Source organism: Chinchilla lanigera, unplaced genomic scaffold (assembly GCF_000276665.1).
Source record: "Chinchilla lanigera isolate Chin_1 unplaced genomic scaffold, ChiLan1.0 scaffold00012, whole genome shotgun sequence".
Taxonomy (NCBI): domain Eukaryota; kingdom Metazoa; phylum Chordata; class Mammalia; order Rodentia; family Chinchillidae; genus Chinchilla; species Chinchilla lanigera.
In genome coordinates this window covers 24,411,341-24,438,011 of record NW_004955413.1, presented here as the reverse complement: position 1 = coordinate 24,438,011, position 26,671 = coordinate 24,411,341, and the positions used below count along the sequence as shown (strand labels likewise).

Here is a 26,671-nt window from a genome sequence, read left to right as displayed (position 1 = left end):
GGCCCACGTGCGTAACTCTAAAAAGCCTACATTTAGTTGATAGTGTTACCCTAGCCTCAGAAAACCAAGCACTAAGTTAAAACACTTAGCTATGCCTTCTTCCATCCTATCAGTAGTTGTTTTTCTGTATTTTAAACCTGCCTTGTTTTTTTAAGCCTCATAGGCATTATTGTTTTTTAATCTGATTCTCATTTAGATCCATCTGGTAAGACCTGCTGTGATGGTAACCGTATCTCGGGGGAAGCCCTGGCTTGTAGTGTTTGCCAATTCCCCTCGTAGGAATGCCTCGACCCCCCGACAACTTCAAGCTACCAGCAGTGCGATGATGAGCTTGTGAAATTTGCCAATAGGGGCTGGGTATTTAGCTCAGCGGCACAGCACCTGCCTGGCAAGCGCGAGGTCGTGAGTTTGATTCCTGATACCAGAAAGAAAACCAAAAAAACAAAAAAACTGAGATTTGCCAATAGGTTCTTTTTTTTTTAGCTTTTTTTCTGGTACCGGGAATCAAACTCATGACCTCGCGCTTGCCAGGCAGGTGCTGTGCCGCTGAGCTAAATACCCATCCCCCACCAATAGGTTCTTACGAGTCGATACAAGCTGACTGCTCGGTGCCTGTGTATCTGCTTGTGCGCATATGTGTGCGTGTGTGTGCATGTGCGTGTGTGCGTGCGTGCGTGTAACTTCTTTGCTCTACATTCTTCTTGCATATTACACGTCCATCCTGCTCCTTTTCTTTCTGCCTATAGTGCACTCTTTTTACTTTCCCTTAGGGCGGGTCTGCTGTTGGTAAATTCTCCACTGGAATTGTTTGAAAATAGCCTAATTTCATGTCATCGCTTGAAAATTGTTTCATTTCACTTTTATTTATGCTCACTGTAAAATTCTAGCCTGGGATTTTGATTTTCTCAAGAATATGTAAAATACCTTTCTACCATCTCTTAATGTTGTTGCACCTAAACTCCACTTAGTCAGGGTCTCCTTTCCAGGTGATGGGCCTCTGCTCTCTGGACGCCTTTGTTTATCGTTTTGATCTCTACATTTACACTGTGCTGTATCTAGATAGGGATTTCTTCTCATGTGCCCAGCATAGAATTTGTTGGTCTTTTTGAATGTTGGGGTTTGGGTGGGGATTGAACGCAGGGATTCACCCATGCTGGCCAAGGGCTCTGCCACCAAGCAGCTCTTTTCATGGTTGTTTATTTTGAAACAAAATCTCAGTAAGTGCCTACGATGGCCTCAGACTTCTGATCCTCCTGACTCAGCTTCCCTTTTTCTTTTCTTCCATAGAGGTGTTTTTTTTTTTTGTCTTTTTGAGGCAGGGTCTCAATATGCAGTTCAGGCTGGCCTTGAGCTCACTTTGTAGCCCAGGCTGGTTTCAAAAACTCCCAACAAGAGCTGGGCATGGTGGTGCACACTTGTACTCCCAGCACTTGGTAGGCTGAGGCAGGAGGATCGTTACGAGTTTGAGGCCATCCTGGGCTACAAAGTGAGCTCAAGGCCAGCCTGAACTGCATAGTGAGATCCTGTTTCAAAAAGACAAAAAAACAAACAAACTCACAATGATCCTCCTGCCTCAGCCTCCCAAGTGCTGAGATTACAGGCGTGGGTCACCACGCCCGGATCTTCCACAGTTTTTCCTTTTTTTTGAGACAGGGTCTTACTGCATAGTGTAGGCTGGCCTGGAACTCATGGTGGTCCTCCTACCTCAGCTTCCTGAGTGCCAGGATTACAGTCATGTGCCACCATACCTGTTTTTTTTTTTTTTTTTTTTTTTTTTCTTTTTGAGACAGGGTTTTGCTATGTGGTTTGTGCAGGCTGGTCTTGAACTTGCAGCAACCCTCCTGCCTCAGACTCCTGAGTGCTGGGATTAAAGGCATGTGCCGCCATGCCTGGCTGCTTTTCTTTCCTTTTTTTTTTTTTTTTTTACAGTTTAACAGATAACTCCATGTTACTCTGAACTCCCTGTCAGCATAACTTTGATCAGTTGCAAAACATGTCACTATTCACCCCTTCTGTTGTTCCAGTTATGTTTTTTACAGTAATAAACTACATTGCAGTGAATAGCCCTATACAGTAATCTTTCATTTTATTTAAGATTACTCAAAGATGGAGTTGTGAGAATTTTGATACGTGCTGGCTTCCGAGGGGCCACGCCAGCAGTGCTTAGGGTATCCATGTCTCTCAAGATAAATAGGAGTCTTCTTTAATAGGCTAGCGACTCACATGGCAAGAAGGCAGGAAAGGTATCAGAGGCCACATGGACAGAAGTCTCCTCCCACCCCACCTGGAGCGGGAGTCCCCACCCCAAAGCCAGCTCCCTGTCGCTGGTGCCCCAGGGGCCCTTTCAGAGTGCTGTCACACATGTGGCCTGCTGAGTGCCGTGTCCCACACCTCGCTGATGCTCGTGGACACACGCCTTGTTCCCACGCACTGACACAGAAGTCCTGCCTGGCCAGGGTCACTCTTCAAGACCCAGCGCATGGGCAGGGCAGGCGGCCGCAGAGCACTGGACGGTCCACCGGCAGATACTGAGCTGCTCCCAGGCATTTGCTTTGGTAGCACACGCAGCTTTGTAGGGTGAGTTCCCAGAAGGGATCTCTGGAAGGCCGAGCCATCAATGTGGGAGCGAAGTTTGCCGCGATGCCTGAGCGAGGCCAACGCGCTTTCCAGTCCATCACCCCGGCCCTGCAGGATTCAGGGCTGTGGGATGGGGGCGAGAGTGCTGGGCAAGGGGATGGTGGCCGGGTGGGTGGGTCAGCCGCCCTCCTTCCTTGCCTGTCCCCAGGGTGATGCTGACTGGGACACTGTCTGACCGGCAGCCGCCCGAGCTCCACCTCTTCCGGAATTATGAAGCCCCAGAGGCCTTCCGGGAGCCTCACATCGGCCAGAACGTTAACCTGAAGCCTCCAGCTCATCCCTCAGGTGAAAATCCCGTCTGTGTGTCTGTGGGAAGCAACTGGCCTGGGCACCGTGAACAGTGGGCGGAAGTTGCAGGTCCCCCTCAGCCTTCCAAGTTGCCTTGGTTTCGGATGGCTGAGGACAGACGTTGATGGGGCCTCGGCTTTGGCCAGCTAGAGGACGCCCGAGGTCCCCAGCGGCACTCCCCCTTCCAAAGGACAGAGGGGCACAGTGGCATGGCCTGGAGCGCTTGCCTCTGAGACTTCGCAGACCAGCCAAGCGAGGTGGCGTACACCTGCAGTCCCAGCACTCTGGGAGGCTGAGGCGGGAGGATTGAAAGTCTGAGCCCAACCCGGGCAACTTAGCAACTTAATGAGACCCTGACTCAAAATAAAAAAGCTCTAAGGGATATAGCTCTATGTGAAAACCTTGAGTTCAGTTGCCAGTACTGCCAAAAAAAAAGAGTTCCCAGACTTTCTCTCTTCCTGCACTGCCCCTCAGTGCATCCCCTGGGATCTGAAGCACAAGGTCTTATACCCGTCCCTTGTGTCACTGGGCTACCTTCTCCCCCAACTCCAGAGCAGCTGGTGTGGCGGGCGGCCCGCAGCAGCGGGGCAGCCCCCACCTACTTCCGGCCCAACGGGCGCTTCCTGGATGGCGGGTTGCTGGCCAACAACCCCACGCTGGATGCCATGACCGAGATCCATGAGTACAACCAGGACCTGATCCGCAAGGTGAGAGCCGCGTCAGGTGAGGAGCTGGGAATGAGTGTGTGCCCAGACAGTCACCCAGGACAGCACGGGTGACACTTGTCTGGTGCTGCAGCCCACACGCGCTCTGCCCCTCGATCCCGGCAGGTGCTAAGAGCGAGTCCTAAGAGCGAGTCCAGGCACTGTCTGCGCTGCATGCCAGAGAGTGCTGGGTGGGCTCACAGCACCTGCAGACGGTGCGGAGGGCAGCGCGCATGCCCAGATACGCCACTCTGCCCAGGAGGGGACACATGCTTGCTCAGAGCGTGCTCTGGCAGGGACATGGTCTCTTAGTGTCCCCAGCAGCTATGCGGGGCCAGTAGGAAAGGAGTCTTTGCTTTGAGGCCTGGGGACCCATCCTGAGGCCCTTGGGGACAGGGTGGCACAGAGTCGGTGGCCCCCTGCTGAGGGAGGCAGCCTGCCTGGTCTTCCACCGTCCAGCTGCCAACGGGGGACAGGGACAGTGCCTACCCTGGCTGCTAAGGACTCGGTGGCCACGGCCTGGGAAGTACTGGCAGGGTGGGCATCCTGAGGGTTCAGACCTACGTCTGTTCAGTGAAGCTCCTGTTAAGGTGGGAGCCTGGCTCCCAGCGTGGATCACCCAGCAGGAGTATCAAGGTCACCCAGCAGATCAGCTGCAGAGAGTTCGTTGAACAAATGCCAGGTGGACCCCAGACCCTGGGTTTAGGTCTCAGCCCCCATCTCCCACAGTGTGGCAGGGGGGTGGGGGGGACACCTCTTCCCAGTCTGTCCCAGCTGGCTGAGAGTCCCAGTTGTGCAGCACGGTGGTCACACCCTTTCTGCACACTGCCGGGAGAGTTAGTGAGATCATGGTGTAAACACCTGTAAACAGCAGAGACCAAGGAACGTTGCTGCCCTCCCTTCCCTGGCCTGACCTTGAACCATGCCTCAGCTCAGGGGCTGGCAGGAGTGCGCACAGCCGGCGGGGTGAGGCCTTGTTGTTATACGCGGGGTTTCCTAAGAGGACAGGGTAACATCACTGCAGCCCTTGTGCAAGGGGGTTGGGGGCTGCTGCTCGGGCACAGCCAGGCCCCACCTGCAGGGGCTGGCCAGGAGCAGTGCCCAGGTCTGCCCAGGTCCTCTGGCCTCTTCTCCATCTGTGATGCCTCTGTGCCCAGCCCTGTCCTCTCTCTGACTCCCCGGGGTGCACCCACCCATGGCGGGTCCCCTCAGCTGTCCTGTCCTCCTCCCTGCAGGGTCAGGGCAGCAAGGTGAAGAAACTCTCCATCGTGGTCTCTCTGGGCACAGGGCGGTCTCCTCAGGTGCCTGTGACCTGTGTGGATGTCTTCCGCCCCAGCAACCCCTGGGAACTGGCCAAGACCGTTTTTGGAGCCAAGGAACTGGGCAAGATGGTGGTGGACTGTGTGAGTCTGGGCCCTGCCTCCAGCCTGCCCCCTCAGGGTCTCTAGCCAGGACTGCCCCCTCCGGCCTCTCCCTGGGGTTCAGTCTAGAACTGCCAAGCCTCCTGAGCTAGCTGCAGGCATCGGGTCCCCAGAGCAGCATCTAAGTGATGTCGCCGGCCCCCTGCTGCCATAGTGTGTACGTTCAAGTGTCCCCTAGCTGTGGAGCCCTTTCTATAAAGAGCTTGGGGTAGAAGCCCAGAATATACCTGGACAAAAGCTACAGGGGGAAGGGACAGGGATCTACTCAACTGCTGACCCCACTGCCATTTGGTGACCCCAAACAGACTGTTGGGGTGCATGTGAAACCCCTGCCCTTGACTGCATAGCTGGGCCTGTCCCCGAGGCTAGGAATCCCTGAGGCCTTCCGCTGATGGGTGCTGGAGCCCAGCTGCACCAGGGCGGGGCTGCACAGGACTCCAGACCGGGAGCAGCGCGGGTGCTGCGGGCTGGGCTCACAGAGGCTGTCTCCCCAGTGCACGGATCCCGATGGGCGGGCTGTGGACCGGGCCCGGGCCTGGTGCGAGATGGTGGGCATCCAGTACTTCAGGTGAGGCGAGGACCCCAGCCAACCCCCCGCCCTCAGCGTGAACCTTCCCTCCCCAGAGGGCTGCTGTGTTCCCTGGGCCCACCCCATCCTAGCCTTTGTCCCCACCCTACCTGGATGACCCCTCCTCCTCGGTCTGGACAGATTGAACCCCCCGCTGGGGACAGACATCATGTTGGATGAGGTCAGTGACGCAGTGCTGGTCAACGTGCTCTGGGAGACCGAGGTCTACATCTACCAGCATCGAGAGCAGTTTCAGAAGCTGGTGCAGCTGCTGCTCTCGCCTTGAGTGCCTGCGGCAAGGCCACCACCTGCGGGCAGAGCCAGGCCGGGCAGCCCCACGCCCAGGGGCGGACTGGACCCCGAGCCCCGCAGCTTCTGCCTGAGGCTGGCCCCGCTCCTACCCACCTTTGGCACCTTCTGTCACGGCAGGCTGCGTGCTCAGAGTCCTCAGCCCTTTCCCTGACTGAGGGACAAATGACTTGACCAGTAGCCCTGCACCCCCTCAGCTGCAACACTACAGTGCCCAGCGCACCCCACAGCCCCCAGGCCTGCAAGGGCCCCCCCCCGGTTCCCAGTGGGCACAGCCCCCTCACCCCACCCTCTCCACAGGGGAAACCCAGGCTCTGGGAGCGGGGCGCCCCATTCGACTTTGCCCCTCTGCACATCCGGCCACCCCAGCCCTGGAGCTGCCCCACCCTGCTCTCAAAGGTCACCCCTGTGAGCTCCCTTAATCTTGCCCGCAGAAGCGTTTGAGTGGGGAGGGGATGGGCGCCCCAAACTGAAATAAATGGTGTGGACTCCAGCCTGCCTGTGCTGTGTGCATCAAGCCCCCAGCCAGCTCTCGGCTGCGACCTGGCCTCTTCCCGTGCCCTGTGGCCCTGGCTGCCGGGGCAGGGCCACCTCCTCTCCTTCAGGCCTCTGCAGAACAGAGGCAGCGGCAGGCCCACCAGGCAGGGGCCCTTGGGGTAGAGGAGAGCCCGTCTGAGAGCTGGGATGGTGTGGAAGGCGGGTGAGCAGTGAGCAGGGCCATGGCCTGTCCTTATCCTCCCAGTCTGTGCCCCTCTCTCTCTGGCATTCAGAGGACCAGGGTGGGCAGGAATGGGTGTGGGGGCCGTGGGCACACAGCGCCCTTCCCCAGGCCTGGGTCTTAGGGGCCCAGGGAAGGGTCGAGGCCTGAGGTCAGCAGTATGTCTACGCCGTGAGTGAGTGTGGCCCCAGGCCTGCTTTAGAGAACCGGGAGGAGGGCATCGAGCGCTCGGGCCCCGAGGAATGGACGGAGCTCTGTAAAGACCAGGTGGCCTGGGAGAGTGGCCCATCCAGCGTGCCCACCGGCCCACACTGAGGGGTAAATAATTGAAGGGCAGGTCACATGAACCTGCCTGCGTCACAGGATGCCTTCCCCACCGGCTCTGGTTACGCCCCAGATCGCGTTGACATCCCTGCTGGTGAATAATTAAGCGGCCACCTCCTCCGAGGCCGCCTCGTCAGCCCACGGCTCCCACTCTGCAGCCTGCCCGCTGCCCGCCGAGCACCAGGCACTGTGGACACTGACCCCAGGCTGCCCAGCCCTGCTCCTGCCGCCTGCCTCCTGCCCAGTGCCTACGTGGCCGCCCCATGGCACCCGAGATGGACCAGTTCTACAGGTCCACCATGGCCATCTACAAGGTGAGTGCGAGGCCAGAGCGTGGAGGTCCCGCCTGCCCGAGAACAGAGGGCCGACAAGGGCCGAGGGCCGCAGGCTCCGGGAGGGCGGGCAGAGCCAGGCGGGGCCGCGCTGCGGGCTCGGGAGTGCGAGTGGCAGGAACAGTCAGCCACACTCTCAGCAGGACCCTACTTCCTGCTCCCACCAGGCAAGATGGGGCCTGGGGCCGGGGTTCAGGGGGCTGTGCCTGAGTCCTGAGGCTGGAGTCCCAAGGTGAAGGCCCAGTGCGGAATGGGGAGCAGGGATTCCCTCTCATTTCTGAGTTCCTGCGTCCGCTTCCTGCGGAGGATTTGCTGCAGTGTCCGTGACATTTATTGAGCACCTCTTGTATGCAGCAGTTTTCATGTAAGCCTCACCTCACCATCCCTGTGAAATAGAAAGTAACTGCTGTTCCACAGATAAGAAAACCAAGACCGCAGAGGTCAAGCAGCTTGTTCAAGGTCACGGGGAGGGAAAGGTGCTGCTGGGATTTGAGTCAAGACCCAATTCCAAGTCCAAGTCCAAGGCCGTCTTCACCACCCAGGGTGCTCGCCGACGGGCCCAGGGTGGCCCACAGTGAGCCAGTCAGAGCCCTGTTCCCCAGGGTCTCTTCTTTGACAAGGGCAAGACCTGCTCCCACCCTGCGGTGGCTGTGTGTCCAGCCCAGAGGCTTGGATGCGGGTCTGGGCAGGCCGTGCCCAGCAGGGGAGAAGGTGTCCTTTGAGGTGTCTCACCTCAGGGGCATCCAGCTCTGCCAGACAGCTGTGCGGGTAGCAGATAGACACAAGGGGACCCTGGCCTGGATCAAGGCCCCAAAAGATGGCCTCCAAGACCCTGCAGCCAAGAGCCAGGGTACCGGGTTCCCCCGGGGTTCAGGGTGGGCACCCAGGATCTGGAGTCTCTCAGAGGAGCTGCTGCCTCTGTCCATTGTTCCTTCTCCTGTCTCCATGCCCGGCCTCCCTTGTCCTTGGGTCCAGAGCATCATGGAGCAGTTTAACCCTGCCCTGGAGAACCTGGTGTATCTGGGCAACAACTACCTCCGGGCCTTCCATGGTGAGTGCCCGGCCCCTCAGCCTTGCCCATCCTACTGTGTCCATGCCTGAGCCCACACCAGACCCAGGGCATCAGCCCCTGTCCTCTCACCCACCTCGTCACTCACTCGTATGCGTCTCCCGTGCCCACACAGCCCCAGCCCCACCCCAACCACACCCACGCCCCAGGGCCCCCACGTGCCCCAGATGATCTTGATTCAGCAGAAGGTGCTGCAGGTCCCGCACAGCTGAGCGTACGCCCTGACACAGGTGCATTGCTGTCACCTGGACACCACCCTCAGAACCTGCCCCAGCCCCAGGGCTGCCTCTGCACCTCGCCTACAGCAGCCCATGCCGGATTCCTCCAGGGCACATACTCTGCACTGTCCCGTGAGACTGGCACCCCTTGGCGAGGGGTGCAGCCACCCTAGATTCCCACACCTTCTGCTACCATCACTAGTCAACACCGAAGCGAGGGCCACTAACCTCTCCCTCCCTGTTAGGGCCTCAGAGTCAAGGCCTGCTTTCCCCGCCTGCTCTCTGTCCCGTTCCTTGTCCCCAGCCCTGTCCCCACTCTCCACGTGTTTGCACGCAGATGCCACACCCCGCCCCGACAGACACGCACGACAGCCAGGGCACCCTCCTCTCGCACACCTGCTCCAGGCCCCACAGTGTCCCCTGTGCACACTTTGCCAAAGCAGGGCCTGCCAGAGGGTGCGGACGGTTGCAGGGGGCCGAGGCTGGACTGTCCCTTCTCTCCCACAGCTCTGTCTGAAGCAGCCGAGGTGTATTTCAGTGCCATCCAGAAAATTGGGGAGCAGGCCCTGCAGAGTTCCACCTCACAGATTCTGGGTGAGGCCCTTACCCTCCACCGGGCCCCTCTCTTGGGTAGGGCAGGGGTCACTCCTCCCAGCTGGCCTCCCACCAGGCCTCCGCTCCCAGGCCTAGGTTTTGCCTTTGCCCACTCTTGGGGTCCAGAGGGGGTTCCTTTGGCACACTCACTCTCCCAGCCATGCCTCACCCCCACCCCAACACAGGCCTGGAGCCAGGCCCCTCCGCCACACTCCCTACAGGGCTGTGCCCAGGCTGGGACATGCCTGGGGATCTCCAAAGCCAGAGGGGAAATTCCCGGACTTCAGTCCTGACATCCAGCCACAGGCCTGGCTTCTGGTGGCAAAGGAGGGGCAGGGTGGCCTCCCCACACTGAAGCTGCTGCTCCCTCCGCCTGCAGGTGAGATCTTAGTGCAGATGTCGGACACCCAGCGGCACCTGAACTCAGACCTGGAGGTGGTGGTGAGTGGCAGTCCCCAGGGACTGGGGTCATTCGGGCCACCAGGCTGCCTGCCAAGGAGATCAAGGGCTCTGCTCTCAGAGTCCCTTCTAGGGTGCACTTCTTCACCCCACCTGGCCTCAGCAGTGCAATAAAACGGCCAGGGCCACGCTGTGCCGGGCAGGCGCCTTCCCTGCGGTCTCTAGCGAGCCTCAAAGGCTGTGGCCCTTCCTACCCCATTTACAGAGGGAGAAACTGAGTCTCACAGACCCAGTCACTGCTTACGATTCCCAAGCGAGGGAGGGAGCTAGGAAGAGAAGGACCATCACCCAGAGAGGGGCATCAGGCCGCAGGCCGTGGTCACCCCCGCCAGCCCTTCCTTCCTCCCTCCGGCCTTCCAGGAGCAGCCACTGTGTCACTCCACGCTGCCACTCCCACAAAACTAAACACGGGCTGCTCTTTGCAGGGATCCAGCCCTGCACCCCCAGTGGAGCCAAGATGGCCTCTGCAGACGCAGCTACTGGGCAGCTGTCCTCTGTCCGCTGAGACCCAGCCCCTCCCCCACTGTGCAGAGCAGCCCTCCCCTCCCCCATGGCGCCTCCCCTGACCCCACCCCCGCAGGTGCAGTCTCCACCCCGCCCCAGCTCCAGCAGCTTCTTCTACCTGTGCTGAGCAGGGCAGTAAGAAAGGGCTCATGGCCAGGGCTCCTGGCTTCAAAGCCCAGCTCTGCCAGTTGCCGCTTGGCGACATTGGACTCTGAGCCTTAGTTTGCAGATAATCAAACTGCCTTGTGGGATTCTTGAGAGGATGGGGTCGATTAATAGGGATGAGCTGTTTGCCTTGGCACCCGAGCAAGCCCTGGGGCCCTGTGAGGATAACTGGAAGTAGACTGACCCGCCTGTCTCAGCTCTTCCCAGCTCTCTGCGAGCTCCGGGGGCTGTGCTCCTCTGGTCTCTGTTGCTCTGGGGCCTAGAGGGCCTGGGCACGGAGCAGGGATGCCCTGTGTGGAAGGAAAGTGAGGTGGGAGAGGGAGCAGGGCTTGAGGAGGAGAGAGGGCTTCTTGGCTGGCAGAGCAGGGGCAGAGGGAGCCAGAGCCCAAGCTGGGTGAGCAGAGGAGGTGAGGTACAGGCTTTGGAAGGTTCCACAGCAAACTTCAAATGAGGTCTGAAGGTCTCTAATTCACAGTTAGGGTGCTTAGAGGGGGACTGTAAAATACTGACCGGTTTGGCATGGGGAAAACAGGCGTGGGGCCTGCACAGGGACTCACGGGCTCTGTGAGGACTCCGGGGTGTGGCACGGAGCCCTGCTGCTTGGGGTTGGTTACGGAGCCTGTGGTGCTTGTGTTCAGTGGCTGTCCACTGCGCTTGTGGCACACCTGGGCTGTGCAGCGACAAGTGTCACCCAGGCCCGCTCTGTAAGGAGAGCTGTGCTGTCCAGGCACCGGCATCTTGGCTGTGACAACTGGTGGGGCCCCCGCCAGCGCTGTACCAGGTAGAAGGTGCCAGGGCCGCCTCCTCCTCCCTGGCTCCTTCGTTCCATAATGGCATTCCAGTGCGTGCCAGGTACTGCCTGTGGTTGGAACTGGGGACACAGCGCAGAAACCCTGCCCTCTGCAGAGGGGGCCGGACAAAACCTACCGGAAGTGAGGCCATGTGCATGTCACATGGCTGATACAAAATAGGCTATGGGGGAAAAGAACAGGGATAGGAATGGTTTGTGTTTGGAGGTGCAATTTTATTTTGTCAGTACTCAGGATGGAGCCCACCCTCTTCGCACTGAGCTACATTCCCAGCCCTTGTTTCATATTTTATTTTATTTTACTTTATTTTATTTTTGAGGCAGGCTCTCGCTGTGTAGTCCAGGCTGGACTTTAACTCACTGTGTAGCCCAGGCTGGCCTCGAACTCAAGTTGATCCTCCCGCCTCAGCCTCCCGAGTGCTGGGATTACAGGTGTACATGAGGATGCTTGGCTATATTTTTAAATTGCAAATTGCAAACTAAACATACAGACAATCTCGGTGAGCTAAGGACTCATCATAAGGCAAACCAGCCGCGAAATCTCCTCCCAGGTCTAGAACTTGCCCAGAATACCCAGGATGCCCCTGTATGGGGTCCTGTCAAAATCACATCCCCTTCCTTCGAAAGTGGCCGCTGGTCTGCGCTGACACTTCCTGTGTTCCTTCACAGCTTGTCATCCGAGTGTACAGCCTGGGACATGAGAGTGTGTTCTCGCCTTTTTAAAAAGAAACCATGTCTTTGGGTTTCTCCTCCTGCTCTCTCTCTGCATCTTTTTTTTTTCCCCCTTGGTACTGGAAATCGAACTCAGGACTTTGCACTTGCCAGGCAGGCAGGTGCTTGTGCTGCTGAGCTATATCTCCAGCCCCCTTTTCCTTCTATCTTAGTTACTTTTCTTGTTGCTGAGACAAAATACCTGATACCCAAAGTTATGGGAGGAAAGGTTTATTTGGCTCACGGTTGTAGAGGTTTCAGTCCATAGTCTGCTGACTCCAAAGCAGCCTGGTGTAGCAGACAGGCATCACAGAGGAGAAACAGTTCATGGTATGGGAAGCAGAAGCCACAGCAGCAACCAGCAAAGCAGCAGAAGCTGCCTTTGTGCTGTATTCTGTTTAAGCTGGAAGCCTCTTGATTGGTGCCACCCACACCCAAGGTAGGGAACCTTTAATCCCACATCACACACCCTAGATCCAGCTGCCTCCCAAAACTCTCACATACGACCTCATCCTTTTAAAGTACAGATGGGGGGACACCGAGACACAAGCCATAACACCTTTCTTTGTCTGCTGAACACCCAGGCATGTTGACCCAGCTTCTGGAAGTTGCTGATCACACACTCCTGAAGCAGCTCCCCCTTTTAGCTATTGTTTATCGTGTCTGTTCACCTTTGTGTTCCTTATAGTTGAGCCTTCATTGCTAAGCCTGTGTTTTCTCTTCAGTTCTCTTCTGACCTCTTCTAATTCTCAGCCACACTGTTTTCTTCCTGTGTCATCTCCTTGTGTCTTTTGAGCCATAGGCGACAGTTTTCTTCATTCTGCTTGTCTTCCGGCGCCTTTGCAGTCCGTGGGAATGCTGTTTTTTTCTTCATAATAACTTTCTATTGGATTTGACTTAAGAGTAGTTGCTCTTTTTTTTAGTGGGAAATCAGTTTTTCTGTGAAATGTTAGTGGGCAGAGAGTCGGGAGAGCCTTTCTGACCTCATAGATCTCTTCCTGTTCCTCTTATCTTGCCGTAAAATGTCGTGGCTTCCTTTTTCCCATCCCTTCTGCCCTTTCTCAGCTCTGGTCCCTCCCAGGCTTCTGCTGGGTTTTCTCTTTCTTCTGTACCTGTGTCCCTGGTTTTGATTTTTTTGTTGTTGTTCTTTTTTGGTTTTAGTCTTGTTTTTTTGAAACAGGATCTCACTGTATAGATCAGGCTGCCCCTGAACTCACTATGTAGCACAGGCTGGCCTTGAACTCATGGCGATCCTCCTGCCTCAGCCCCCTGAATTATGGGCCTGCATCACCACACCCAGTTTAAGTGTTGATTTTAATGTGTTTTTTCCTTTCCCAGTGGTTGCATGATGTAACCACTGTGCTAGATAAGATTCAGGATGAATCAGCTCAGAAAGCCCCGTGTCCTCCTTGTGTCCTCTTCGTCTCTCTCCCTACTCCCAGACGCAGCCCTCTTCTTCCCTCTGTCCTTTGAGATTGATCCACCCACCCGTCCTGGACAGAGCTCTGCACAGTGAGGTCAGATTCCATGCATTCCTTTGGGTCCAGCCCCTGCATGAACTGAGGTCTAGAGGTGAACTTGTGTTGTCGCTCATGCTGGCACTTTACTGCTTGGTATCCATGGTACACACATGTCACAATGTGTGTAGCCATCCCTGCCCTGGTGGTCATCTGAGATGTTTCTTTTTTTTTTTTTTGTCTTTTTGAAACAGGGTCTCACTATGCAGTTCAAGCTGGCCTTGAGCTCACTTTGTAGTCCAGGCTGGTCTTGAACTTGCAACAATCCTCCTGCCTCAGCCTCCAGAGTGCTGGGATTACAGGCATGCACCATGATGCCTGGCGTAATATGAGATGCTTCCAAGTGAAGGCTTTTGTGGGCTTTGTGGAATCAGGCTGCTGAGAACATTCCCTTGGGTTTTGTATGGGGATACCGTCAGATCTATTGGCCAGATCCCATGGGGCGGCACATACGGGTCAGAGTGGTAATATAGGTTTGGCCTTCTGAGAACGGGCCACAGTTCTCTGGCGTTCTTGTGCCTCCCACACCCACGACAGCAGAGTGCAGACTGTGTTGTCTGTGCTTGCCCCAGTTCGGGGTGGCCAGCCTCTCTGACGGTGGTCTCCCAGTGCGGTGGGAGCACTACCTCACTGGGGCTGTGTTTCATACATCGCCAGTGCCCAATGGCTTTAATGGGCTTGTTAGACATTTGTACCTCTTCTTCTGGGAGAGTTGTTTAGTGTTTTGCCTGCTTTTTATTGGGTTATACTTATGATTGACTATGGGTGTTCTTTATGTAGTCCTCCTTCAACTATCTGTATGGTGAATATTTTTTCTAAAGCTTCTCTGTTAACACTGTCATCTTCCATAAACAAAAATTTTATATCTTTTGCAAATAAATTCATACTCATATCCTATCTAAGAGATCTTTACCTGCCCCATGGCCAAAATATTGTCCTGCAATTTCTTCTAGGAACTACACTCTGGGCTTCGCATTTATTTCTGTGATACATCTCACATTTATTTTTGTGTACGGGGTGAGTCAAGTTTCATTTTTCCCTGTGTGGATATTCAGGCTGGCCTTGAACTCCCTATGTAACCCAGGCCGGCCTCAAACTCAGGATGATCCTCCTGCCTCAGCCTCCCAAGTACTGAGATTATAGGCGTGCACCACCATACCTGGGTCCAACCCATTTTATTTTGTTTTGTTTCTTGTCTTTTTTTGAGACAGGATTTCTCTATGCACTTCAGGCTGGCTATGGCCTTGAGCTCACTTTGTAGCCCAGGCTGGCCTAGAAATCACAGTGATCCTCCTGCCTCAGCCTCCTGGAGTGCCACCACACCAGGCTTCCAACCCATTTTAAAAAGACTCCCTTACCTACTGAATGATACGGTGTCTTGGGCGAAAATTGATTTGCCATATATTGTGGGTCTATTTCTGGCCTCTGTGCTCTGTTCTGTTGATATATTTATCTATAATTACACCAGAACTAGCCTGTACCAATGACAGTAGTTAAGTTCGGAAATCAAGTAGTCTTAGAAGTTTGTTCTTTTCTCAACACTGTTTCTGCCTATTTGCATTTCCATGTAAATTACAGAATTCGCTTGTCAGTTTCTTCAAGAAAGCCTGATGGGGTTTTGATACAGGTTGCATTAGTCTGGAAACCAGCGGTCCCCCTGACATTGCCTCTTCAGATCATGACCAGAGTAGATCTCCACACTTATTTATTTTTGTCAGAAATGTTTTGCCATTTTCCACATAGCAGTCTTGCACATCTTGGCATAGATTTTTTCCTCTGTGTTTGATATTTTTTGACGTCATTATGGGTGGCATTGTCAGTTTCACTCTCCAGTTCTCCACTGGAGGTCTGGGCTGGGTGAGCGCACTCAGTGGAGATGACAAGGAAGGGGACGCAAGGCCTGTGCCCTGGGGTGACCACCCCTAGGGGGTCAGGGAGCCCAGGAGCTGGCAAAGGCCAGGAGTGCCCCGGGGGTGGAAGACAGCCAATGGCGGCAAGCTGGAGCCGTGGGGAGAGGGTGTTTCCAGGAGGAGAGAAGCCAGCTGTGTGGACAAGTCAGACGAGTCCTAAGAATCGACATGGATTCAGCAACGGTCACCAGTGACGTCAGCAAACCATTGGCCAAAACTCTTGTTTCGTTTTGTTTTTTCGGTACCAGGGAAGCTCAACTACTGAGCTACATCTCTAGCCCTTTTATTTTTTATTCTGAGACAGGCTTTTGTTAAATTGCCCAGGCTGGCCTCGACCTTGCAATCCTCCTCCCTCAGCCTTCTGAGTAGCTGGGATCATAGGGGTTCAACACCACGCCCGGCCTTGACAGAACATTTTAACCAAAATTCTTGTTGTCAGTGGAGCAACAGCCTGACTGCAGGGGGCTCAGGAGGAGAGGGGTCAAGGAGCTTTCCCTCACGGCCGCCAAGAGGGCTTCCTGGGGGTGGTGGGAGGGCTGCCAGTGTCCCCGTGGTGGAGCTGCCCTCAGTTTCCAGTGCTTCTGCGCGGGAACCATACTGCATGCTGGGAAATTGGCTTGTGCACGACAGGTGGTTTTGCTAGGCCCAAGGAGGGGACAGGGTGCAGGGAATGCCCAGAAAAGGAAAGAGCGCCAACTTGGAGCCCCACTTCTCTGCTGTGCTGCCAGGGGCCTCCGGCGGCTGTGCCACTCCCCTGCCACCAGTGACGGCCCTGCTGGTCCAGTCCTGCTTCCTGCTATGTTGTCTGCAGGTCCATCTGGCCTTAATTAAGGGTCCCAGCATGCCTGGCACTGTGCTTTTAAAACATTCTGTGGCTTCTAGGTACCTGCACTGTCAGTACTTATTGGTGCTCTGGTGACAGAGTGGCCCAGGTGCAGAGATCTGTCCCAACCCTGTCCCCCCAGAAGCCTGTCATTTATGTTGGATGATCGCGCAGGTGAGGATGAACAGGACCACATGGGTGGGGCTGGAGCAGAAGTCCTGGACTGTCTCTGTGGTGGACAGCAGGGCCAAGGGGAGGAGGGACAAGCAAGGACGTGAGATGTAAGGGGGCCACTCTGTGAAGTTCCCGCAGTGCAGGCTCTGGAACTTCCTGTCCGCAGAAGTCGTCCCTGTCCGGCCAGCTGCGGTTTCTGTGACTATGTGTGTTTCTCTTCCACATTTTCCTACCTGTGCACACCTGCGGGACACCTTCTGACACCCGTCTCCCAGCACACTGGCAGCCAGCTCAGGGTGGGCGGGGCTCCCTGGCTGCCAGCTGTTACTAAGGAGTTTGGAAACTGAAATTTCAAAAATGTTGTAGAAGCTAGGCATGGTGGTGCACGCCTGTAATCCCAGCATTTGGGAGGCTGAGGCAGGAGGATCACTGTGAGTTCGAGGCCAGCCTGGACTACAAAGAGAGCTCAAGGCCAGCCTGAGCTGCATAGCGAGACCCTGTCTCCAAAAAGACCAAAAAAAAAACAGTTGTAGAGCACCGATTTTCCCACGCTCTGGGAGGAGATGCCCAACCCTGCATGTTGGGGCAGCACATAGGGACAGAGCTGAGCACACGTGAAGACCCAGCGTGGCAGGAAGGCTCCTGGTGGAAGGGTGCCGGGTGCACCAAAAGGTCCTGAGAGGGGGTGATGGGAGATTAAGAAAAAAACTGGACACATAATAAAAGGAAGGCCGGGACCGGGTAGGACCTGACCTCTCTGATGGAGAGGCAGCAACAGTCCAGCATGGTCTACATCTTTATTTATACACAGTAGAAAAGGGGTAAGCACATGACACAGTCAAAAGTGCAAGGTCTCAGCGTTTTGCTGAGAACACTGGAAGCGAAACATTCTCAGAGCTATCTGTGCTAGTTAGCAGGGAGGAACACCAAGGTCAGACACCTGCTGGACTGGCTTTGCTCTGGTCCCAGCAGCTTGTTCACATGACTCACCTCTGGAGCTCTGTGTTCTCGGGGCTGGCCTTGCTCTAGCCCCGAACGTGTGGTCCATCTACAGCTCAGCTGCTCCCCACATTTCCTGTTAGAGATGAGGAAACAAGCCCAGAGAGGGGCAGCAACTTTTCAAAGTCGCAAAGCAAATTGCGACAGAAGCAGAGCTGGGGTGCAGCTCTTTAGGACCCGAGCCCGGTGGCCTTCCCAGGCATCCCACGTGGCCAGCACCTACTTCTCCCTTGTCGTGGGGACTGCACCCCCGCCATCCAAAGCCTCAGCAGGTCGGAGCCCTTCGCTGGGTCAGGCTCTGGCCATGTGCTGAGGACGCAGAGGATGAGCCTGACAGTAAATCCTGCTCGCTCTGGAAACGAAGGACAGGCCTCTGCCTGGGGGAACAGGGGACTCTCAGCAAAGGCGCAAAGAAGCTCACATCTGAAGACTGGTAGAAAACTCCAGGCTGAGGGAATGGCATAGGTAGAGCATGACTCAGGATAGGACTGAAATAAGAGCCGCAAGGCCGACATACTTCCTCCAAGGGTGGGTTTCGAGGCAGGTGCTCTGCCCGACCGACCGTGTAACGCTCCCTCCACTGTGCTTTCATCACCCCCGTGGCTCTGACAAGTGCACAGGCGCCTGTAATGGAAAGTGTGGGGGTGCTGGGGCCTGGGAACTGAGGGGCCACCCTGGTGACCCCCGTCCTGCATTCCGCCCAGGTGCAGACGTTCCACGGAGACCTGCTGCAGCACATGGAGAAGAACACCAAGCTGGACATGCAGTTCATCAAAGTGAGTCTGGCTCCCAGCCTGCCCTCGCTCACAGGCAGGGTTCCTCCCCACTGGGCAGATGGGCACACCGAGGCCAGCCCTGGGCACCGAGCAGCGCTAGGTTACACACGCTCCTAACTGAGCCCCCTGGTCTCCGAGCGGCACGCTCTAAGCCCCGGAATCTGTCCTGAGCGCGGATCTCTGTGTGTCTCCGCCCTTCCCAGGACAGCCGCCAGCATTACGAGGTCGAGTACCGCCACCGCGCCGCCAGCCTGGAGAAGTGCATGTCCGAGCTGTGGCACATGGAGCGCAAGAGGGACAAGAACGCGCGGGAGATGAAGGTGCGTGGGCCGGGGGCAGGTCTGGGAGAGCCCAGCCCAGCTGTGGGCATCACTGGCCCTCAGGCCCCCCTTCCACAGCCCTCATGCCCTTCCTGGGTCCTGGCCATCCCCAGGCTCCCCTCTCAAAACCTGGGCACCTGTCTCCCCATAAGGCCATCAGCCCTGCTGCTGTGAACATGGAGCAAAGTGTGACCCACCAGCAGCCCTCCTCCTGCAGAACAGAGGGTGCTGCCCCTGGCCGAGCTCGGTCCCTGCTCCCATCCCTGGCCCTGGTCTATGGGACTCGAATCCATGGAGTAACCTGGGTGCCAGGCCCAGGGCTGTGGGTCAGACCCCGGCCTTGCCTGTGAGAAGCACCCAGGCTGGTGCGGGGGAGACCCGGGGCCCTGACCCATAAGGACAAGGACGCCTGTGAGGGCAGTTGGGATGGGCTGGGTGCTGAGGGGAGGCCTCCGGGAGAAAGGACAGGGACAAGGCCCTTACCCGCCACCCCCAGCCAGAGCCTTCTCCCACAGGAGAGCGTGAACCGGCTGCACGCACAGATGCAGGCCTTTGTGTCCGAGAGCCAGCGGGCTGCCGAGCTGGAGGAGAAGCGGCGCTACCGCTTCCTGGCCGAGAAGCACCTGCTGCTGTCCAACACCTTCCTGCAGTTCTTCGGCCGGGTGAGTCGGGCTGCGGATGGCCAGCTGCAGCCTCCTGAGGTGGCTGCACGGGAATTTCCTTCCCTTCCTCCCTTACCTGTGTAGAAGTTTATCTCCCTCCCATCACCCACTTACCTGTTTATTCCTTTCTGCGTTTATTCACATCACTATATGTGCACTTTCGCATGCATGTGTTCCTGTGGACCATTGTTTTTTATTCCTGAATGTGACTGCTCACCACTCACATGCTCATCCATTGCTGGATTCATTCAGTTATTGTTTATTCATTTTATCATTTCATTTAAATCCTCTGTGCTCTTGCTTTGTCCTGACTGCTAGACCAGTCAGTTCTCTCATTTCTCATTGGTTTCTAGTGAATTTTGCTTTCTGTATTTAGGTACCATGTTGTTGGGTGCTTTGGGGTTCTGTTATACCTTCTCTGTAAATATTGTCTTCCACATGCTGAGGGGCTCTCTTAATGGATGCTTTTTAATTCAACTTTGTCTGAAATTAGTATTGTTCTTTCTATTCTTTTTATTTATCCTTTTAAGTTTGTTTTTTTGTTTTTTTGGTTTTTTTTTTTGAGATAGGGTCTCATAATGTAGTTCAGGCTGCCCTTGAATTCACTATGTAGCCCAGGCTAGTCTCCAACTGGTGGCTATCCTCCTGCCTCAGCTTCCTAAGTGCTGAGATTATAGACGTGCACCACCACACCTGGCTTTTTGAAGTATGTTTTCTGTTACTAACATATGGTTTTTGGCCATTTGGACAGTCTTTTCTGTCTTCTAAGTGGGAATTCAGCCCACTGCCATTTCACAACCAACTGATATGCCTGGTTCTGCTGCTCCTAGCTGACTTATTACTTTGTCATTTTTTTCTTTTTCCCCCATTCACATTCCTGCCAATAAGGTTGATTTACTGTGTATTCCTCTTTCCCCCATACTAATTGGGAAATGCTATTCCTCCTCTCTGCTCCTGGGGACTTCACTCTGTAACCTTCACGATCACTTATACATCTGTTACCTTCTCTCCAACTGCCCCGCCCTGCCCAGCAGGCCCAGCACTTTCCTTGAAGCAGTCTGGGATGGGTCTTGGAAGAGCATCACTCTTCCCTTCCTCCACATCTCCACCCCTTGGTTTGGCTGAGACAGCCAGGACTTTGGGGTCCAAACTCTCCCTGGTCATCTCTGCAGTCTGACCTTATGTCTCCAGAACCTTTACCTCATTCAGTCCCCTATATTACCTTGCCTGGTGCCCCACACGGCTTGCCCTGTCCAGCCTGATGGGTGGCAACTGGCTAGAAGGGCTCTGGAGCCCAGGTCCTACCTTGTGGTTCCAGATGCCGTCCCCTGTTCTCCAGCCCTGGTGCTGTGCACGAGGAGCCTGGTGCTGCTCTGGCCCCTGGCTCTTTCTCCATGGCTGCCCAGAGTCATTCTCTAGACCCCTGGGACCCGGGAGCTGGCCTAAGAGCTGCAGTGAGAGCCAAGGTCGGAGCACCCTTGGGTCGTGGAGGCCTCTCCTGCTGGCTCCGTAATGACGACCTTCCCTTCTCTCTCTGCCCACTGAGAAACAAGTGACCTTGTCTCTCACCATGCCCGCTTTGTCCCTGAACCGTCAGGCTACCGACTCCGCAGGTCCGCCCTCTCTTTGAGTTCTTCTGTTCAAGCTCCACTCTTAAAATCTCACCACGTGTGGTCCAAAGACCTCTGTTCCACAGCCAGCTCCGCCAGAGGCCAGGGGAAGTGTGCACTGCCGCTCCTGCCACCCCGAGGTCCTCGCCCTTGACCCCTGCCCCCCTTGAGTCCTCATCTTTCCGCTGCCTCCACGTGTTCTGCTCTTACCCTCAGCTGAGCTGAGCTGTGAGGGCCTTGAGTAGCAGGGCTAGCAAATCGGGATGGGTGAGCGGTGCAGCAATCCCTTCCCCAGTCATGGGCTGCCTTGTCCAAGCATCTGGTTTTGCACATGGCACAGGGAGGGTCCCATCTGTCCCAGGTCTCCCTGTTGCAAACAGCGGCTCCTGTTCAGTCTCAGAGACAGGGATTAACTTTGCCTCTCCAAGTGAAGGACCAGTGCAGATGGGGCTAGTCAGGAAGGCTGTACCAGGTGTGCACTGCACAAGGGCGCCAGGTGAAGAGGAGGAGCTGGGCTTTGCTCTCCAAGTTGAAGGCGCTGGTGCCGTCTGTGTTTCCTGGAACAGGAGACTTTTTCTTTGCACGCAGAGGTCATCCTCTCATGAAGAATGTGTGCCAGACTCTCCACTCACAGGGCACGCCTGGTCCTATGTGACATCAGGGAACGCTATGCGCCAGCTGCAACCCAAGCCCACGGGCTCTGGAGCTCAGGAAACCCAGCAGCCCGCCTGGGCCACATGCAGGACAGACACTCAGTGCTGCCCCGGCCAGGTGGTCCTGGCCTGGCCTGGCCAGGAGCCTCAGCACCATCTTCCTACTATTTCCCCTTAAGGGGATGACTTCGTCCCTTAACTTTCCCAGAGCTATTCATTCATTCACTCATTCATTCATTCTTCTTAGCCGGGGTGACGCGCCAGTTCCCAGCTCTGCTCTGTGTCTGAATGCGAATCCCTCCCACCCAGCCAGTGACTCTGTCCTGGTGCCACAAGCGTGGCCCTGATCCTCCCCCAGCCCTGCCTCTTTCTCCTGCTGTTTCTTTCTATTCATGCTCAGTTTCTGAACTACCAAAGTCTGCAGCAAATTCCAGCAAGGGATTTCATCACCCTGGCTCTCCATGTCTTATCTGAAAGGAAGGGCGTGATTCCTACTCCAGGGTCAAGGCGGATATGGCAGCTGGCACAGGACGGACCTGGCGACACTCAGTCCTGACCCTGCCTGTCCCCTCAGAGAACAAAGCGTCCCTGCACTGAGCTGCCCCGAGGCACAGCCCACAGACCGCTGCCTGATGTGCTCCAGGGCCTCCCCTGCCAGGCCCTGCAAAGTCTGTGTCTGACCGGGGAGGGAGACTTGGCTGGGGCTGACACTGGCCCATTGTGACCAGCACGCCCAGCCCCAGGCTCCGGGCTCAGCCTTCTCACCGCATAGGGACCCTTTAGGCAGGAACACGGAAACACAGTGTTGGGCTATAGAACTTGCCCGCTGTCTCAGCTTCCCATTGCTCTAACAAAGCACCTGGGGCTGGGTGATGTTATAAGGAAGAGGAGTTTGTTTAGCTCCAGTTTTGGAGGCCCAAAGTCCAAGATCAGGATACCCTATCAGCTGGCCTCCAGTGAGGGCCACCATGGGTGTGGAACAGGGTGGCAGAGAAGCAGGAAGGGAAGTAGCTGTGTGCAGAAACTCAGGCCACCTCCCTCATGATGATCACTTTCGCAAAGGCTCATTGAACTCTGAACGAGCTTTACTCCCTCCCCCAGGCGGTGTCACGATGGCCTGATCCCCTTATAATGCTCCACTTTTCCTTCTGTCCTTCTTTCCCTCCCTTTTTTTTTTTTTTTAAATTGTAAGACAGGGTCTTGCTAAGTAACTAAATTGGCTAGGCCGGCCTCAAACTTGCCATCCTCCTGCCTCAGCCTCCCAGAGTGCACCACCACTTCTGGCCAGACTGCACCTCTTAAAGGCCCCAGCACTTCTCAGCATTTCCTTCTGTTTCCTTCCCGTTGTCCTCTATTCCTTTTATTTGCCCATTCGCCAACTGAGGGCATCTGGGTGGCCTCTGCCTTTGGGCATCAGGAATAGATAGTACTGCTCTGGGTGTCCCATGCACCTTCTCAGGGGACATATCCCCCCCCTCCCCCGGCCGGGGCACCTGGAGTGGAGCTGCTGGGTCACCTGGTAACCCTGTGTGCACCTCGAGGCCCTCCTGAGTCTGGACCATTTTCAGTTCCCATCAGGAGTCTGTGAGGCTTCTGATTGCTCCACATCCTGACAGTGTGTCACTGTCTTTCTGGACTTTCTCGCAGCCACCCCAGCAAGGGGAGGCAGAGGCTGTGCCCAGAATTTGCACTTCCCTAGTGGCTTGCGGGCAGCAACCAACCGCCTTTCCCCTTTCCCTGCACTCTGCTCTGCTCCCTCTGCTCCGTGGCTATTTCTCTGCTGTGAAGGACGCTCCTCCCGGCTGTCTCCAGCATTAGGACAGGGGCCCTGCCTTGGCTGCGTCTTAGCGGCAGGGGTCGCCCTGCAGCAGGCAGGACCCCAGGCGTGGGGGTGGAAGAACATGTCACCTGACCCACCTGGGCTTTAGGACACCCAAGAACTAACTCCTAAGACAGCCAAGCATAAATAGTTTCTTATTACCATAGCTGTAAGCTCAACGCACAGTTAGAACAAGGCTTCAAGAATCAGAAGTACCTGGGGACAGGAGGGAGGCTTTCTTGTTCATCTGCAATATTTGGTCCTCTCTTCACCCCGTCTTAGTTAATAGCACGCCTCTCCCCTCACCCACAGTCTCTCTGGGCTGACTCACTTGTGCAAGTTATCTCCAGGACAACTGCCTAGAAATGGAATCACAGAGACCGAGAATATGGGCTTTACCTCAGCGTAGTGGCACACATTTGTCCTCTGAGCACTCGGGAGGCTGAGGCAGGAAGATTGCAAGTTTAATGCTGGCCTGGACAATTTAGCAAGACCCTGTCTCAAAATAAAAAACAGAAAGGGCTTGGGATGCAGCTCAGTGGTTAGAGCACTTCTGAGTTCTTTTTTAAAAATGGAATCTAAGCACTTGGGTTTGCTTGTACCAATTTCCTCTTCCATCAGCAGTGTATGGGATGCCGGGTTCCCAGCCCCTTGACAATGGCGTGTAAGCAAACTTTCTGCTCTTGGCGAATCTGAAAGGTGAACACAGGCTTCAGTGTAGCTTCGCCTTATCCTAGTGTGTAGGTGACACTGACATCACTGTGCTTCCAGGGCCATTGGGTTTTCTTTATGGGGACAGCTCAGAGTCTTCCATTTTCCTTATGTTACTGAGATAAACATGCTGGTGATAAGTTGCAACTATTTTTGGCTGTTTGCCATTTAGTCCTTGACTTTCATGTAAAAAAATATCTTTAGTCAGATATATCAGTCTTTTACAGTTTACGGGTTTTGGCATACTTAGAATAGCTTTTCTGCTGCATAAAATTTTATTTTTTACTTTTAGTTCTTTACACGCCTCCCCTCTCCTCCTTCACCTCCCTCCCTCACATAAATATTTTCAACTTTTTCCTAGTTTTGATTTTGAGTCAGGGGCTCACTGAGTTGCTCAGGTGGGGACTTGGACCCATGACCCTCCCACCTCAGCCTCCCTAATCATCTATGGCTTTCAAGTTCCAGCTTCACACAGTGTTTCTTCCCACCCACTGATTGAACGGCCTGGGCAGGGCTGAGGGAAGCCAGTCCCATCCCGGTGGGGACTCCAGGCTGTGTCACTGGTCCCAGAATCCCTGCGTCTTCCACGGGAAGCTCTCAGTCGGACAAAAGTCCCTTTGAAAGTGTGATACACAGACCTTGACGACCTCGCTTTGTGCACTGCCTCTAAACAGGCGTCCAGAGCCCTCCGGGGCTTGTCTCTGTGCTGCTCTGCCAACCAGTGACTGCGGGAAGCATCCGTCCGCTCCCAAGATGTGAGACTTGGGCCGTTGCCGCTGCCTGGCGGTGCAGTGAGGTTCGCAGCAGCAGGGCCAGGATCCAGGAGAAATCACTGAAAGGTGCTGGCCGTGGGCAGCTCTGTCCAAGACAGGCCACGCCCCTGCCGCCTGGATGCGGGACCTGGAGCCTGGCACTGAGTGCCTCCAACCCGCAGCATCTTCTTCTAGAAGATGCAGACAACAGCACCTGCTGTGGGTACTGCCAAGCTCAGGGAGGCACAGCGGAGCCCTGGGGAGTGCAGGGCAGAGCAAGTGCTTGGGAAAGGGAGCTTTTCTTATCCCTGAGGCGACAGTCTGCAGCTGGTCCTGGGAACAAGATGTTTGCCTGGAAAAGGGACAGGTTTTTATAGTGGAGGGCACTTTTTTTGGTTGTTTGTTTTGTGGTATTGAGTGTTGAACTCAGGGTCTTTGCACTCAGCCACAGGTCCGCCTTTTTATATTTTTTGAGACTGGCTGTCACTAAGTTGCCAAGTTTCCTAGACTGAGCTCAAACTTGTGACCCTCCTGCCTCAGCTTCCCAGAGTGCTGGGATGGCAAACATGGGCCACCACACCCAGCTAAGCACCGTGTTCTGATTACACCTGAGATTCACTCTACAGAGGTGACTGACAACAAAGAGAGGTCAGTGTCACTGAACACTATTCACAGCCATGCCACTCCGGAAGTACTGGGGTTGGTCAAGAGGGTCAGGAGGGGACAGCATGGTGCAGAGCCTGGATGATGGTTTCCCAATCCCCTGGGGGTCCTGGGTACAGCTGGAGTCTCTAGTTGGCTGGTCCCTGGTCCTGGGTGAGTAGGACAGGGGGATTCTGGCTGGGTGTGTGACAGTCAGATGACAGAGATGTGCTCTGCATCGGTTTGTATATGAAGCAGGCTTCCAGTCTCATGTGGGACTGAGGAAAGGGGGGAGTCTCTCCACAATCAGGATGGAAAAGCACCATAAAATATAGGCAAGGAAAACCATGCTTAGAGCCAAGTGTAGCGTGGTGCACACCTGTAATCCCAGCACTCTGAGAGGCTGATGCAGGAGGATCACAAGTTCAAGCCCAGCCTGTCTCACAGTTTAGTGAGACCCCGTCTCAAAACAAACTCCCACAGGAAATAAAAATAAAAATCATGCACATAACAAGTCTAATACTTAAAAGCCCTGCCCCAAGTAGGTATGGACTATGTGGTCAGCTACTGAGCTCCCTGTCTTTGAAACTATTCAAGCGGAGGTGGGCATACTCAAAAAGAGATGCTTCTGTGGGCTGCAGGGATGAAGAAAGATCTTTTAGAAAAATACTCAAACTGGCCGAAACAGAAAAAAGTATAATTACTTTAACCACCTGGGCAGCTGGATTTCAGATCCAGCTAGATCCAAGAGCATAAAAAGATGTCATCAGACATTTGCCATAATCTGTTTAGGTTTTAGCTCCCCACGTTGGCTTCCCTCTGTTTAGCAAACTCTACAGATAGAAGAACGTATCTTTCCAGGGCTCCAGGGTCAGTTCTGGGGCTGGGTTCTTGGGTCACAGTTTGGGGGAAGGTGCCCTAACTGAGCTCACCGGGGCCAGGCCTGGGCTCTCAGCCATCCCTGAAGCTGTATAGCGCCCCAGGACAGCCCTACCCGAACCACGGGACCCAGGGGAGACAGGAAAAGCCCCACAAGGGAAAGTGGGGCGCCTTTGACAAAAGCAGGGCAGAAGTGGGTGCGGGCGGGGTGAGGTGACTTCAAGCGACCCCTCCGCGGGGGTTCCCTCCACTGCAAGGTCCCCTGACCCTGAGCCTGCAGGCCCCGGCCCCGGCTGGTGCCCGCTGACCCCACGTCCCTGCCAGGCCCGGGGGCTGCTGCAGAACCGCGTGCTGCTGTGGAAGGAGCAGGCCGAGGCCAGCCGCGGCCCGTCGCGCGCCCACTCCCCCGGCCTGCTGGGCCCCGTGCTGGGGCCGCCCTACCCCTCGGGCCGCCTGACGCCCACCCGCCTGGACATGGTGAGGCCCTGGCCGCCCCTGCCGCCCTTCGTGCTGCCCTTCGCGCCGCCCTTCGCAGGGCCCTGGCCGCCCCCCACGCTCCCGCTCTACGCCGCGCCCCCAGTGCCGCCCTTCCGCC

At 55.6% G+C, this 26,671-nt stretch overlaps 2 protein-coding genes across 3 annotated transcripts in view; both read left to right on the top strand.

Annotated features, from left to right (window-relative positions):
* Nucleotides 1-6,420, top strand: part of Pla2g6 (phospholipase A2, group VI (cytosolic, calcium-independent)) — a 50,638-nt gene extending 44,218 nt beyond the window's left edge. For both annotated transcript variants that reach the window (XM_005379242.2, XM_005379243.2), the window contains 5 exons: nt 2,786-2,922; nt 3,478-3,632; nt 4,865-5,032; nt 5,545-5,618; nt 5,760-6,420. In XM_005379242.2, coding sequence (XP_005379299.1) covers nt 2,786-2,922; nt 3,478-3,632; nt 4,865-5,032; nt 5,545-5,618; nt 5,760-5,904 — 679 coding nt within the window. In that variant the 3' untranslated portion in view covers nt 5,905-6,420. The remainder of the gene's footprint in view (nt 1-2,785; nt 2,923-3,477; nt 3,633-4,864; nt 5,033-5,544; nt 5,619-5,759) is intronic.
* An 812-nt stretch (nt 6,421-7,232) lies between these two features.
* Baiap2l2 (BAI1-associated protein 2-like 2) overlaps nt 7,233-26,671 on the top strand; it is a gene marked incomplete in the record, with an annotated part of 23,924 nt that continues 4,485 nt past the window's right edge. Inside the window, 8 exon segments of the mRNA XM_013511544.1 lie at nt 7,233-7,283; nt 8,277-8,352; nt 9,096-9,182; nt 9,562-9,623; nt 17,957-18,028; nt 18,232-18,348; nt 18,864-19,010; nt 26,401-26,552. Coding sequence (XP_013366998.1) covers nt 7,233-7,283; nt 8,277-8,352; nt 9,096-9,182; nt 9,562-9,623; nt 17,957-18,028; nt 18,232-18,348; nt 18,864-19,010; nt 26,401-26,552 — 764 coding nt within the window.